The sequence below is a fragment of the Schistocerca serialis genome, chromosome 4, assembly GCF_023864345.2.
Source record: "Schistocerca serialis cubense isolate TAMUIC-IGC-003099 chromosome 4, iqSchSeri2.2, whole genome shotgun sequence".
Taxonomy (NCBI): Eukaryota; Metazoa; Arthropoda; class Insecta; order Orthoptera; family Acrididae; genus Schistocerca; species Schistocerca serialis.
In genome coordinates this window covers 121,039,657-121,056,662 of record NC_064641.1, presented here as the reverse complement: position 1 = coordinate 121,056,662, position 17,006 = coordinate 121,039,657, and the positions used below count along the sequence as shown (strand labels likewise).

The following is a 17,006-nucleotide window of genomic DNA, read 5'->3' as shown; positions in this document are numbered from 1 at the left end:
ATTTATTGTGTAGACATTTGCCTCATTTTGGGATTGTGCTGCCAACTCAGACTTTGGGGCATTTTCTTGGACTGATCATAAATTTTTTCTCAACTGGCTCTGTTTATTTTATATTACTGCTGTCCACTTGGCCTTATGACAGCACAACTTATCATAGTGTTAGCTAAAGCAATAATGAAGGAATTGGTATTGGCACACAATTGTAAAACAACAATGGTGTGGTACAAGACTATGTTTTTTGCGGATGATGCACTTCAGACATAGGTGCAACCGCTCAAGGGTTAATTTTCAGGTTTACTCTGTAGTGTCTTATGACCATTAGCTTTCATATTCTCAGCATGGTTATTTCTGTCAGATTATTGTGGTTACAGACCATTACTACCTAGTAACAAAACGCGAGCGAGCGAGCGAGCGCGCGCGCAGCAGCGCGCGCGCACACACACACACACACACACACACACACACACACACACACACACACACACACACACACACTTTCATTGCTCATATAATTTTTGTACTTGCCTGTAATTGAAGGAAATTTAAGATTGGCGTACATATCTTGAGTTTTGGCAAAATAGTTGCATGAACGAGCTTGACTAATTTCTCTAAAAAATAAGCTCTGTGCTTCTGTAAATATGTAATGATAGATACTTAATACATAGTTGGTTCTTCCCTGACATTTAGGATAGTTGGCCGCTAAAGCATTGTAGGTTGTGTACTATTGTAAGAAGGAGTAATCATAATCAGATTTCATTTGCAGATGGCAAGATACCGTGCTCCATTCCATCAACTCCGTATTGCCTATGGTACCAATAAAGGAAAGAATTACACTGAAGAGGAAGATAGATTCCTGGTGTGTATGCTTCATAAGTTGGGTTTTGACAAAGAAAACGTTTATGAAGAACTTCGAGCTGCTGTCAGGTAAGGACTGTGTGTGGTGATGCCTTTTCTCTTCCCAGGTAGCAGCAGTGATCAGCAAATCATACAGTTTACAGAAAATAAATAAATAAATAAATACACTTAGTTTCAGATTCAGAGGCTTGTTCATTAAGAAAAGAAAAGTAATGATACTGAGGTAGTGGAAGTGCAATGCAAAAAATAGTTCAAACAGCTCATGACCTGCAGATGAGTAACATGTGGCATACAGGCATATTTAAATCTGTACTCTGTGGAGTGTGTAGCAGAATGAGTTATTATTTTACCATAAAGTAGGATGATTTCTAGTTCCATTTGCAGATGGAGCATGAGAATAAAAATTGGTTGAACTCTCTTGTGCAAGATTTGTGCTTGATTTTATCTCTGTGAGATAGATACGTAGGGGCCAGAAAATATTTGTACTTTCTGTCCTGAAAGAGAGTTTTCGAAGTTTGCTAGGGAGGTTCTTGTCAGAAGTGTTCCAAAATTTAGGATTTTTTTCAACATTTCTGTTATACACACTAGCTAGGCGTGTTAACATTCTCACTGTGCTGTTTATTTACTTGATGTCCTCTTGTAGTCTTACTTGATATGGGTCACATGCCTTTCAGAGTATTCAAGTATGGGTCATACAAGCATTTACAGTCACATATCATGTCTCATGGCATGAGGTCAGTGTGACTATGGCGCCAAATGGGGCTGTCCCCCGCAACATGAAGCGTTTAAAGGAACAGGAAAAGACAATGTCTGTCAGTCAGTCAGCAGTTACGGTGTGCCGTTGTGGTGTTCTTCATTACAACATGGCCAGGAGACAGCGTTTGGATAACTTCATATGGGGAAGAATCATTGGGAAACTGGAAGAACGACGAAGTGCGACAAGTGTAGCCCAGGTGTTTGGTATTGCTCACAGCATTGTTTCACATGCATTGGGGCCACTCCAAACTGCAGGCACCGCCACCTGATGTAGAGGAGGTAGTGAACTACAATAGCAGATGATTCTACATTGTGCAATAGGCAAGGAGGGGCCCACATCAGTCAGCAGGTGCAGTTAGATTTCAGGACTACCAGGCATGCAATTTCACACTCCACAGTGGCATATTGACTGCATGGGGATGGTCTCTTTGCCAAATGACCAATATATTAACACCCTCACATCGGCAGCACCGTTTGCGAAGGTGCAAGAGTAAGGCCCATCGAGGAGAGCGTTCGCGTGCTTTTCTTGGATGAGACCCGATTCAATCTACGTAGTGATTCTGGACGTACCTTCATATTGCGATAGGTGGGAACATGTAATACTCCCAGGAACATGATCAAATGTGATCATTTGGGTGGTCCAGGTATTACAGTGGGGAGGCATGTCATATAGGCCTACTGACCAATTCTTTAAATACGGCACACCAACTGGTCAACGTTTCTATGACACTCTACTCCTTCCCTATATGCATCTTCTTAGGAGTACATCCAGCTCTGAATTCATTTTTATGGATGACACTGATGTGACTGTATCAAACAATGCAGATGGAGAGGGTCTTGTAATGAGAAAACTCCCAGTGGAAGGGACTCGTATTTTGTCGAGGTCTAGCTGGGTATTACTGTAATTTTTGACCTGTAGAATATCATCTGAAATATGCTGAGAGAATGACAGTGGTATCTGCTAAGTCATTAATGTATGCATGGAGAGCAGAAATCCTTTTCCATTTGCTTGGCACTTCATGAACCACCATCAAAGACATCTCACTAACTTCTGGTGAGATGCATGCAGCCCCCCCCCCCCCCCCCCCCCACACACACACACACACACACACACACACATATTAAATATCGATATATGAGGGTTTTTTGGGGGGGAACCAGCACTGTACTGTACACATGGTGCAGCTGACGATTTGTTTAAAAAAGATGTAAAGACATGCAGAGCATGCAGTCCGTTAGCTCTGTGAAAATACTCTTAATTATTAGTGCAGGTTACAATCTGTTAAAAAGTCCATGAGCATTTCGTAAATTGAATTTTCTGATCCAAGGACAGTAGAGGTACTAGTGAGAAAATTACGTAGTATCTTACATGTGGTGCCTTGCCGAATGTGATAGCACTCACATGAAATAGGTGTGTGATTTAAATCAGCTTCTGATATTGGCTTGCACAAACAAGTCGAGGAGTCAGACACCTTTGGAAGGACATAAGCTACCTTGATGGAATCATGTAACACATAAGGTGCCATTTACCACATGTGACTTTCATAATCCTGTGGGAACAAGTTGTGAAACAGCTGTTTTAAGTCATGGGTTTTGTAGGGTCCAACATGTTCAGTGTAAGAGTTTGAGATCACCTATCATTTGGTTATAGCCATTCGTACCTGTAGACAGCAATTAGCTTTCTAACTCACACTGAATGCTGCACAGTGGCAAAGCATGGCACACATCAAGTATCCCACTGTCTCCTACTATTGTATGAACAAAGAAACTGTTGGTTAAAAATCTAACATATGTGTTCCATTTTTTCGTGTTTGTGTCTGCTACTGCCTAGTACATACAAGTTTCTCTCTTCTTGTGGTTGTATTCAGTGTGGACTTGTTTTGTTTGTTGTTCTGTTGTTATTAATGGCAGTTTCATGTTGCAGTTAGTTATCTTTTATACAGCTGTTTTGGGTATCTCTCTTTAGTAAACTGTACATTAATAGTGTTTTTGCCATAGGATCTATATTCTGCTGAAATTGTATGAAGCTTGATTTTTCAATTTCTTGACTATTTTTATGTTTGCTGTCCTTGGGTGGTAAAACCCACAAGTAAGAGTAAAATGACACTGAGCAAGTGTGTTACAGTCCTACCATGCAAAGGGTACCAGCTTACCCATTCATCTTCAGTCTTTATCCATTCTTCAACTGGAACTACATGGTTCCAAAGACCTTTTCAAGTTTCATGGATCTATGATGTATGCACAGAGACTGAAGCGATACTCTTCTTCATGAGAGTAAAATAGGTCCTAAGTGTTGCCCTTAGTGTTCAGTTTATCATTTGCCACATGTACATTGATAGCTCAAAGAACAATTGGTATGTGTGGTGGGGTGCACACACTAGTGCATTTTTTGCCCAAATAACTGTGATACATATCTTCACTTAGTTGCTACAGTGGCCAATCTCAGGCAAAAAGGAAACTGAACATCCCTGCCTCCATCACGTATATGAAGAAAAAGCTACCCAGCAATTTTATAAAAGGCATAACGTGCGGCATTGACTGTAGAGATTATTTGTTTTGCAATTTCAGTTTCAGCCTTAAGGCTGTTATCAAATGGTACTGACAAATATTTTACTTCAACACCTTTCAGACTTGAAAATCTTGTGACCTGTACATGTAATCGCCAAAACTGGGCTTTTTTTGGGGTCCATACCTCAGGCACTAAAAACGGAACCCTAATAGGGTCAAGTATTTGTCTGTCTGTCTTTTCAAACCCTTTTTCTCAGGAACGGGTGGAGATATCAAGTTGAAATTTGTGCCACATATTAAAGATTACAGGCACTTGGAAATGTTAAAATGAAGCTCCTAAATCAATGCAATCATTATGTCATATATCTGGATACTAGCAAACTTGCTCATCTAAACTTACAGTGTACTTTCCATTAACCTAGAATCTTGAAATTTGCGAAGAAGTGTGGTTTCACACCACAACCAAAGGAAAAAATCTGGTAATTGTTAATTTGTAATTACATAATATGAAAAAATATTTCTTTTGGCATTTGTTATCTGACTTCGGACTTGAAATTTAAACCAATATCTTGCCAGGAACAGTGTCGATAACGGACAAAAACTGTTGAGATTCTCAGTTCCCAGAATGAATGGACTGTCTATATACATAATTCAGTTTGTACGGAGCCCTCAGTGCACAAGTCCCACTCGCACCTGGCCAATTTTTACTGAATGAATATAGCAGTAGTGAATGAGCGAGAAGCTCTGTACACTGTGAAATGACGTGAATTGCGTGAAATATTGCCAATGTTAACATCGTTAACACAAATTATAATAAATCAATGTTCTTACACACTGTTTACATGTGAGCAGTGTGTATTGCTATTTGTGTTAATGATGTTAACATTGGCAGTAGTTCGTGTAATTTACGTCATTTCACGATGTACAGAGCTTCTCACTCATTCAGTACTGCTAGATTCTGACAGTGAAAAGATTCAGTTCTGACAATATCACATATGCGTGTTGGAAGATTTTAAAATTTGACGTGTATTGAAGCAGCACCATTTGATGACAAACATAAAACAGAAAATGCAGTTGTGAAGTAAATAATCTATACAGCCAATGTCTGTAATTTATAAAGGTCAGCTCTACCATAAAATTTTACCGTTCACCAATATACCGAGAAGTGTTTTATAAATCCAAAAGTGGTACAACTGGGCACATAATACAGTTGTCACAAGAGACAAAATATGGCTCAGTGCTGTGATATTGCAAGTAAGGCACCCAAAAGTAAGTGTTAGTTGATGTATCACTTCTCGCAGTGTATACATCCAAGCCTCAAAGACAAATGTGGTTGTTTCCTTCGTCGTAATCAATTCTCGGAAGTGCTATACATAACACTTAGGATACAGTGTTACTTACAATGTTGTATGTATTGAGGCTCAACAGTTTCTTCCTTTAACAGAAAAAATAGTGGTGCAGCATATTGTTAAAAAATGACTGCATTTTATAAACATTGGCACATGGTGCTAGAAGCATTTTGCTTGGACTGATTTCAAGAGTACTGGAGACTAAATTTCTACTATTTTTATTCATTGCGGGTATCTTATTGAGCATAATTTCAACATGACAGAAGTGTGAGGCATTGAGTTAGCTTCAGGCAACCAGTAGTGTTTATTCCAGTTTTTCTCTCACACCACCACAAAACACGATTATTAATTCAAAGTAAAAATATTTTTATTAAAAAATTATGGTTCTGTATTTGGTAATTAACACTTTCATTTGATAATCAGTATAGAATTGAAATGGAAGTGCAAAAAAAGTTAGCACTAGCGAACCTCAAACCAATGACTTCGCAATTCCTAGACTTTTATGCTATGAACTCATCTACAGGAAGCTGTTATTTTGCCTGAAATGCTTATTACTAACATGTGCTCAGAAATCTTTAAATATTCAAATATTCTTTGTTTCAGAGTTTTGTAGACAATTGCATTGTACTGCTTTAGGACACTAATGCTGGCCACTGACCTTCAGCTCCAAATAAAATCTTGAGGTGCTGTGCCTCGTTAAAGTTGAGGAGGTCAATTTAACTCCCTTCGCCTGTAGGGAAGCTTGTTGTGTCGTGTGTCTTGAAGGAGCGGGCGCAAATGGTAGTTGTTTGTTAATTGTCAGGAGTTCAAATGTGCGAATAATGGTATGTATCCCTTAAGTAAATGGCAATGAAGATTAAAGGATCACTTTGTGCTCTCATTTTTTGTACCTGGGAGCACCATTCGACATGTTAAAGAGACTGCTCTGGTAACCAGTAAAGTAACAGGCTGCAATCAGCTGCATAGTACGGAGCACATTGGAACAGGTAATACTTGTCGTCCGGGGTCCAGTGTCACTCTTGTATCATTCCAGTGATTAAGAAAGTGCAGTCAGTCTACAAGGGAAATGGCTTACAAAACATTCTTGCACCTAATCCTAGATTATTGCTCGGGCATGTGGTACCCATACCAAATAGGACTATCAAAATGAAGGGCAGTGCAGATGGTCACTTACAATGCACAAGGAGTCGGTATTAAGTGACGAACCTAGGGATACATTACAGTCTCTGCTATATCTCCCATAGAGATTATGAAGACAAGATTGAAATAGTTTTTGCAGGTACAGACATATTCAAGCAGTCATCCTTTGGGAGCTCCATAAGGAAATTGAATGGCTAGCAACCCTAATATGTAGTACAGTGGGAAGTACTCTCTACCATACACTTCATAGTTGTTTGCAGGGTACGGATGAAAATGTAGATATTTTGAGCAACGGGAATTCAAAAATGCATTTTCTGTCATAAATTTGTAAATTAATTTTTAACATATAAGTTAGCACTAAAATTTAATTTTCTGCGCACTCTCACAGGTCAGCACCACAGTTCCGCTTTGACTGGTTTATAAAATCCCGCACGGCAATGGAACTACAGCGGCGGTGTAACACGTTAATAACACTTATAGAACGTGAAAACCAGGAACTCGAGGAAAAAGAACGTGCGGAGAAAAAGAAGAGGGGACCCCGAGGAGGCGGAGCGGGAGGAGGCGGAACTGGTGGGGGTGGCAGTGTCGGGGGTGTGCCTGGTGCCGGTGTGGGGGCGGGCCAGGGCAAGCCGGTGATGCCCAGCAGCGGGCAGAAGCGCAAAGGCGACGGCAGCTCGACTCCGGACGGCAAGGCCAGCCGAAAGAAGAAGAAAGAGAAGTGATAGGTGTCACACTGGCAGTGGTGGGGGAACGTCGGACGGACTCCCATCCTGCTTCACGAACAGTGCCCCGTAGACATTTGCACGGGACCGGAGTTTTAGACCGCCTCACAGTGCTGCTCGACGTAGCTCTTTGCTGTCTGTGTGGTGTTATTTCTTTCTCAGACTCGACGTTCATTAGATGCACGTCATAAGTTCTTTGAGCAGTTTGTTTCTGTGCTTCGCTGTCAGTGATATTGAGACAGTTTTTGAACTGAGTGTTGCTGTCAGTGAGGAAAGATGGAGGACTGCCACTTACAGAGCCACTGCATTTAAGGCAAAAAGCAGTTTATTTACATTTGTGATGGATTGAAGATGGTTGTAAACTCAGTTTTCTGTTTCCCATGTACATTCCACTTCCTGATTTTATTCTTTAAAGTATTGTACTTAAACCATTATTAAATATCTTGTGTTCAGTGAATTGATTTTGAAGTCTCACAAAACTGACACAAGCCAATATCAGCTACATTGCCTTTAAAAGTCTTTTCATTCATTTGACTCTCTCTCTCTCTCTCTCTCTCTCTCTCTCTCTTTCTTTCTTTCTTTCTCTTTCTGTTTGGGAGGGCATAAGTATAGAGGATTAAATCCAAATGAATCCCTGCCAAAAGTAATTACATTGCTGTAGAATGGGTAAGTAGAGCCATATCATAGTGTGGCCATATTTGAGAGTCCACGCTAATAATAAATCTAATAAAAGATGAGATATGGTAACAATCTTAACTGTACTGGCGACCGACATTACACAATCATTGAAGAGTTCCGGATAGAATGGTGTTTATGCTTTCTTTTTGGATCCTTGTGCAAGTGCGTGGTGTCGATATTGTAGGCATTATCATCTCCATCACTTTTGCCTGTCTTATTTTACTTTTTTAACTTTGGGACTTAATGGTTATTAATAACATCATCCAGTTTTTGTTGTATGGACAGTATTTAATGTAGCTTGTTTTGCAAAGTACACATAGTATTCTAAAGCTTTACATGCTTTTGGATGAAATTACGGTTCTTAATACATCTACATGTGTACTCTGCATCATGCCAACTTGAGTGTGTGGCAGATGGTCATAAATGGTGTGCAATAAGAAACACTGTTGATAAGACTCTTAATGAGGTTAAGATTTTATTGTTAAGGTCATTTCACAAGATATGTTGCTTGACTCTCTTTTTGGAATATACACCTTATGATTTACAATAGACTTCTCAATGATGCAAAAGGCCACTCCTGTAGTGCTTGCCACTGAAGTTGTATGATCATCTACATGACAGTCTTGTCCTCACTAAATGAATCTGACACAAAGAGCTGCTCTTCTTTAGGTATTGTTTATTAATCCTACCTGTTAAAGTTCCCAGACTGCTGAGCAGTACCCAAAATCGATGAGTTAATGGATTTGTAAGCTGCATCTTCGAGGGTGAGTTACATGTCCTTAGGATTCTTCTGGCATCTGCCTTTCCTTCAACTAATTGTGTGTGATCATTCCACTTTATGACTGCATATTTCCACTGATTGGTTGCACAATACAATAATGGGTATTTCTGCCTAAATAAGCAAACTACATTACATTTATTTGAGAGCCAGCTGCTAATCCCTGCACAAAGTGAGAATCCTTTGCATGTATTCCTTTACTTTGCTAAAATTTTCAAACAGCATGGAGCAAAGAAAGGAAAATAGTATATTCTTTATGAAGGTCCTTTTAATTATATGGGTCTATTTTGATATTGTGTGCCAATCAGTTGGTATGAAATTTGTTGAGAATATGGGAGCTACTGCTACAGTCCTTATGTAGATTGAAGGTAGTGTGTGTACTGCAGCACCATGGTTATTGATAAATTGAATTTTATCATGCAACAATCATATGTAGTTAAATAACAGATGCAGATGGTTTTCTGGCTTCTGTTTATGATTTAGAAACATACTGTTACAATACTACTTTTAGTTAGGAAACAAATGTTTTTCAGTTGACTCATGATTGCTGTAAAATTATTAAAAAATATTTCTTTTTTGTGTATCCACATATGAACATGCATCAATCAATTTATGATTTATAATGATTTGCATTGAATATCTGGTATATACTGTTGATAAGTTGCATATAGTTGTTTTTGAACATGCATATGGCAGCCTTTGTAAGTGGTGCTCTCCATGCAGTAAGTTGTGTGGAATTCAGATTGTAAATGTAACTGCATCATACAATGTTTTATCGGTGTTGTAGCATTTGGTCATTATGTGTTTTGATAAGTTCTCCCATAAATACTGCTGTCTGAAGTTGAAACGCTACACTAGAATACACGAAAACACTACAGCTCATCATTGAGATATCTTTCCTTACTGTATTTCTCCTTGTTTAGCTGGGGAGCAAGAGAGCAGATACTTTGAAGAATTATAAATATATAAAATGTAGTAAAGATCTACAAATTGAAGTGCAAGTAATTAAGTTAAAACACTTCAATAATTTGAGAATATTTTTTATTGGTGATTACAGTTTTATACCTGTGTGTCTAATAAATGTCATCTTTTGTCTCGTTTTTGCATTCATATAAATAACTTAGATTTGCAGTCTACAAATATTCTCTTAACAGTTTGTTAATGGTCACTAACCAATTGCAATGAAATGACTAAATTATGAGTAGAAGACACTCCAAAACATTCATGAAAGCTCTGCATGCTTCCCACTGTACAATGTTTTCTTCATTTACTTCCACCAGAACCCTCCAATTTGTTAGAATTTAGGAGACTTCTTGTCATCCAGTAAATGTTGTTACTTTTGTGTTGTCCATATTTATTTTAATTGCAAATTGTGCAAATATTGGAGATGCAATATTCAGTGTGTAGTTTAATGCTTGTTTTTTTTCTGATTTTGTATTACTTTTGTACTTTTTGTTCTCATCCTTACTTTAGGCATTATTTATTTAACAAGCACAAGCACATCCAGCAGCCTATGGTACAAATTGTGATTTTCTACACATTTTCTATTAAATTGTTGTATTGCTTTTTATAAATATTTGTACCATTTTTCTCTGAGAGATTGACAATTCCTTATAAGTACCTTTTATTAATTGTGCAACGTATATTGCATTGCTTACGCCCTCGGTCTCTCACTAGTTTTAACCACACTTTTCGACTTTGAGTTTGTTGAGCATGTTGCTCCATAGTGTGTGTTGAATGACTTTAAAACAAGATGCTTTACTGTGATGTCTATTGACATGCCTTGCAGCAGAATTTATAAACGTCTTTGTAGAAAGTTAGTGAACTGTAGCTTTCCGCACCTTAAATACTTAGAAAAGACCTACTTTCCCATTAGTAACAGTAACTCAGGAATATCAATCAAAGATATTGTTCTTAAAGAACACATCACAATTATTGTTGATCATGAAACATGATTAGAAACAGTTAAGGTACTGAAACTGTCCCACTTTTGGTGCTTGTGTTACCATTAGCTGATACACATATGACACAATTTCTCTAATATTGTGCTGGATACAGAAGAGTGCATAGTCAGTGGCTACGAGAACAAAAAATTGAGTGGGTGTAGCATGTAGCACATGTGACCAACACCAAACCGAAATTGTCATGGCACTTGTTTGCATTTTGCTCTAGCAAGGGGACCTACTAGAGCACTGCATCCACGTGAGCAACGTTCGCCGCCCACCACTCCCTTCGCATGCGTTGCAGATGTGTGCAATCGGTATCATGAGGCACACTGTGGAACTGTAAATTTGCTTGGAAGAGTAGCTCATGAAATAATGCTCCCATTCAGTCTGCTGTCAGTCTCGCTTATATTGAGACACATTTTAAATAAATGGGAAAGATTTACATAGAGTAGCATGACAACAAATTATAATTGTCAGCTTTGTTTATATTAATAAAAAAACTTCAGACCAGCTACACTCTAGACTTTTGCGCTTAATCGATCAAAGGAACATACAGGACTCATTACAGCTGATAACATTAACTGCATTGAACAGAAAGAGGGAGGAAGCACAAGACATAGTGATGAGTAGATACAGGCATTATTAGAGTAAATTTCTATCTGAATAATTATTCTAATAAGCAGGCCATACAGACAAATTTGTTTGCCAATAAATTATTTGTAACTTAAATAAACTGTGTTTACTTGATGTACCAAATTCTTTGACTATGGTTAGTTCCTTTAGCTCAATGTACTTTCTATTTGATAAATAACTTATTAATAGACTGTACACAAATTTCCCAAAATGGGTAAGTTCCAGACTTCAGAGCCCTTATGGCCTTTTCATAAATGTCCTTCAGTGGGTTAAGTTCCAGCCTTCAAAGCCAAAGGTTTTTGGTTTGATCCCCCATTGATTCTTCAATTTTTTCTGTTAAGTATCACTTCTTTCATCTGCAACAATGAGAAAAAATGCTAAATCAAGTTCCACCATGTTTTGTAGTATATCTTTAACTGTAGGTCCCCTTGTAACTGGTTAATTAAGTCTGTTCAGAGGTGGGAGAAGTAAAGGGCACAAAACCATGCCTAACAAAGCACTGCAGTGTTCAAAGAAATGTTCGGGTTGAGCACACCTTTGCCTGCCTTACAGCATAACAAATTCAACACAGAAATACTTCATAGGTAGACGGCCTTAGCAGGTTACACTACCAACAGTCCATTTCAGCTGACTCTGCACATGCCGGTATATCCCCCCCCCCCCTTCCTCCCCCCTCCTAACATGCGGAAATACTCTACGTATATGGCCAAAGAAGAGAACGCACTCAGCAGAAACTCTTAATCTGCAGCATCCTCCTCCATTTACCAGCATTACTAACGCCATAGCACTTAGAAGGAGAAGTGCCATAAAGAATTTTGGGTCGACAGAAGCGTCCGATCCAACGCGTCGGCTTTGACCCGTGACGTAAGGGTGTTGTCGTGTGTGACGTCATGACGGCGCGGAGTTTGGTTTGAGTGTGGCTGTCTCCAATTCCGTTTTATCTTATTTTATTTGCTTTTCTGATCTGTTCGTTCTATCTCGTGAGATTTTTTTTTTTAATTTAAAAACACTTATTACTTATTTTAATTATCTGTTTCCTCGAATTTCTGTTTTAGTTTATTATATTTATCTTTCTGATCTGTTCTTTCTATCCCATGAGATTTTTTTTTTAAAAGACAAAAAACACTAATCAGCTACTGAAGCATCTTTATCTTCTATGGGTTGCAGGGGTTACGACCCCTGGGGAGGTGGGTGGGTATTCATGCATGGCTGTCTTCACTTACACGTTGTAGCTACGCAAGGCGTCTAAATTTGTTTATATTTAGTTTGCCAGCCACCCAAAACACCCCATTTCCCGCGCTTGTCCCGTTAGTGTCATTGGGCTTCTTGTGGAAAGTGAGTGTGTGTGTGTGTGTGTGTGTGTGTGTGTGTGTGTTTTTGTTTCCGCCATATTTGTGACGTCATGGGTCAAAGCAGACGGGTGGGATCGGACGCTTCCGTATTTCCAGAATTTTTTATCAAAAAGTAACAGTGGATTAATATTTGTGTGTGTGTGTGTGTGTGTGTGTGTGTGTGTGTGTGTGTGTGTGTGTGTGTGTGTGTTTGTTTGTGTGTGTAGACTTTCTATAAATTGTGTGGTGTACTGAATTATTGCTTCTGACAAAGAAAACTGCGCTAGTGGCTGTGCCGTGCTCTTTCATTCCCAGGTGTTGATCAGGATATGACAAGTCATCTGCAACAGGTAGACACTTTTTAGACCCCCAAAGACCGCCAGTGATTTTGAAAACAGGGCTAAAGCAATTCTGAGGAAGGATATTCGATCAACAAGTGAATCATACATGTGTGTAAAACATTTTGGTGGTGATTTGCTTGTTAAAGTGCTGTTTATGCAAGCAAAAATGCGATGTCTGGTAATATCCTAGCTTAAATATTGATACAGATAATTGTATAGTTTCACAAATGATGGAAGACAATCAAATAAAAAGGCTTGGATTAATCTTAGGAATTACCAGCAAACCAGGAAATGTTAAATGTAGTATCCAAAATCCAGTTAATCAGAATAAAAAACTTCGGGCCTTTTCAGACTATTCACGCATATTAAAATGTATAAGGAACTATTTTCACGATAAAAATCAAGAAATAGCATACATCTGTCTATAGAAATTAAAATCTTTGGACTTGTCCCATATGGACCCTACGTCTTACCAAAGAATGAATGCAAAGTTGGCTTTTCAATTATTTAGCAGTTCAACTGCAAACGAAATTAAATTTTTCTGCAGAACTAATCCTTAGAATTTTAGCAGCAGTGAAAGCACGAAATATTCATGAGGGATATGAACAACATATCAGATGCGTTCAACTCTAGAATACCAAATAACTTGTTATAACTTCAAGTTGAACAAATATATTTTCAAGGACAACACAATACACATGTCACAGATCAAGTAAACAAAGTAAGACATGTGTACACATTAACAGTCAAATCAGAACTGAGACCAAGTCTAGCGGCTGCTTAGGTGGCGCTGCTGCAGCATGGCTGGCAGGCAGCACCGCATGTAGAGGACGCGCGTAACTGCGCGGCGGCACTTTGAAAGATCAGCAAGTCACAACGCTTTTCCCCCCTTTGAAGTTTTTGCACATGTCTTGATGGAGGTGCCCTGTAAATTGCCAACGTCCATAGGTGTTGTTTGACTGGCTGTAAAGTCTCGAGGAGGAGGCTTCCCGTTCGGACGGAAGTGTCCCCGATGATAACGGTTTGAAATGACAGGAGACGTGGGGGTCGCATCTGCTGGGGCCCTGTGCACCAATCTGCCCATTGCGGCAAGTCCGGTTATTATAAGAGGAGACATGGGCGATGTGTCTGCGTCCGTAGGAGGAGGAGACGTGTAGAGTTGTTCTGACAGATGGTGGTCATCTGGTTCCTGCATGGGCACGTCTTCTGTTGGCGTCAGTTCTTGTGCTGGCACCGAGATGATGGTGAGAGGACTGCATTGTGAGTAATGAGAGATTCCAGGATCCCGAGCATCAGTTAGAGCCGAAGGTGGTGTAGCAGCATCCGGAACAGGCGTTGTCGGCACACGAGGCCGAAGCTGGTCCGAATGACGCACTGCAACACTCGTGTCCGTCTGGATTTCATACAGGTGTCGGCCACAGTGTCGTAAGATGTGGCCAGGACTCCATTTTGACTGCCTGCCATATCCCCGTACCCATACAAGGTCGCCGGCAGTGAACCGGCCAAGCAAAGGCACCTGCGGCCGTGAGGTGGAAGGCTGCAGGAGATGAAGTAGCGTGCCGGGCTGTCGGCCATGTAAGAGCTCAGCCGGGCTGTGGTCACCCATGGGGGTGTAACGGTTGTTGTTGTTGTGGTCTTCAGTCCTGAGACTGGTTTGATGCAGCTCTCCATGCTACTCTATCCTGTGCAAGCTTCTTCATCTCCCAGTACCTACTGCAACCTACATCCTTCTGAATCTGCTTAGTGTATTCATCTCTTGGTCTCCCCCTATGATTTTTACCCTCCACACTGCCCTCAAATACTAAATTGGTGATCCCTTGATGCCTCAGAACATATCCTACCAACCGATCCCTTCTTCTGGTCAAGTTGTGCCACAAACTTCTCTTCTCCCCAATCCTATTCAATACTTCCTCATTAGTTATGTGATCTACGCATCTAATCTTAAGCATTGTTCTGTAGCACCACATTTTAAAAGCTTCTATTCTCTTCTTGTCCAAACTATTTACCGTCCATGTTTCACTTCCATACATGGCTACACTCCATACAAATACTTTCAGAAATAACTTCCTGACACTTAAATCTATACTCGATGTTAACAAATTTCTCTTCTTCAGAAACGCTTTCCTTGCCATTGCCAGTCTACATTTTATATCCTCTCTACTTCGTCCATCATCAGTTATTTTGCTCCCCAAATAGCAAAACTCCTTTACTACTTTAAGTGTCTCGTTTCCTAATCTAATACCCTCAGCATCACCCGACTTAACTCGACTACATTCCATTATCCTCGTTTTGCTTTTGTTGATGTTCATTTTATATCCTCCCTTCAAGACACCATCCATTCCGTTCAACTGCTCTTCCAAGTCCTTTGCTGTCTCTGACAGAATTACAATGTCATAGGCGAACCTCAAAGTTTTTATTTCTTCTCCATGGATTTTAATACCTACTCCAAATTTTTCTTTTGTTTCCTTTACTGCTTGCTCAATATAGAGATTGAATAACATCGGGGAGAGGCTACAACCCTGTCTTACTCCCTTCCCAACCACTGCTTCCCTTTCATGTCCCTCAACTCTTATAACTGCCATCTGGTTTCTGTACAAGTTGTAAATAGCCTTTCGCTCCCTGTATTTTACCCCTGCCACCTTTAGAATTTGAAAGAGAGTATTCCAGTCAACATTGTCAAAAGCTTTCTCTAAGTCTACAAATGCTAGAAACGTAGGTTTGCCTTTCCTTAATCTTTCTTCTAAGATAAGTCGTAAGGTCAGTATTGCCTCACGTGTTCCAGTATTTCTACGGAATCCAAACTGATCTTCCCTGAGGTCAGCTTCTACTAGTTTTTCCATTCGTCTGTAAAGAATTCGTGTTAGTACTTTGCAGCTGTGGCTTATTAAACTGATTGTTCGGTAATTTTCACATCTGTCAACACCTGCTTTCTTTGGGATTGGAATTATTATATTCTTCTTGAAGTCTGAGGGTATTTCGCCTGTTTCATACATCTTGCTCACCAGATGGTAGAGTTTTGTCAGGACTGGCTCTCCCAAGGCCGTCAGTAGTTCCAATGGAATGTTGTCTACTCCGGGGGCCTTGTTTCGACTCAGGTCTTTCAGTGCTCTGTCAAACTCTTCACGCAGTATTGTATCTCCCATTTCATCTTCATCTACATCCTCTTCCATTTCCATAATATTGTCCTTAAGTGCATCGCCCTTGTATAGACCCTCTACATACTCCTTCCACCTTTCTGCTTTCCCTTCTTTGCTTAGAACTGGGTTTCCATCTGAGCTCTTGATATTCATACAAGTGGTTCTCTTTACTCCAAAGGTCTCTTTAATTTTCCTGTAGGCAGTATCTATCTTACCTCTACTGAGATAAGCCTCTACATCCTTACATTTGTCCTCTAGCCATCCCTGCTTAGCCATTTTGCACTTCCTGTCGATCTCATTTTTGAGACGTTTGTACTCCTTTTTGCCTGCTTCATTTACTGCATTTTTATATTTTCTCCTTTCATCAATTAAATTCAATATTTCTTCTGTTACCCAAGGATTTCTACTAACCCTCTTCTTTTTACCTACTTGATCGTCTGCTGCCTTCACTACTTCATCCCTCAGAGCTACCCATTCTTCTTCTACTGTATTTATTTCCCCCATTCCTTTCAATTGTTCCCTTATGCTCTCCCTGAAACTCTGTACAACCTCTGGTTCTTTCAGTTTATCCAGGTCCCATCTCCTTAAATTCCCACCTTTTTGCAGTTTCTTCAGTTTTAATCTACAGGTCATAACCAATAGATTGTGGTCAGAGTCCACATCTGCCCCTGGAAATGTCTTACAATTTAAAACCTGGTTCCTAAATCTCTGTCTTACCATTATATAATCTATCTGATACCTTTTAGTATCTCCAGGGTTCTTCCATGTATACAACCTTCTATCATGATTCTTAAACCAAGTGTTAGCTATGGTTAAGTTGTGCTCTGTGCAA

General features: G+C 39.6%; 1 protein-coding gene across 1 annotated transcript in view; it reads left to right on the top strand.

Annotated features, from left to right (window-relative positions):
• Window positions 1-7,787, top strand: part of LOC126473204 (chromatin-remodeling complex ATPase chain Iswi) — a 126,141-nt gene extending 118,354 nt beyond the window's left edge. Inside the window, exons 19-20 of the mRNA XM_050100107.1 lie at window positions 764-924; window positions 6,997-7,787. Coding sequence (XP_049956064.1) covers window positions 764-924; window positions 6,997-7,330 — 495 coding nt within the window. The 3' untranslated portion in view covers window positions 7,331-7,787. The remainder of the gene's footprint in view (window positions 1-763; window positions 925-6,996) is intronic.
• Window positions 7,788-17,006: the final 9,219 nt, after the last annotated feature.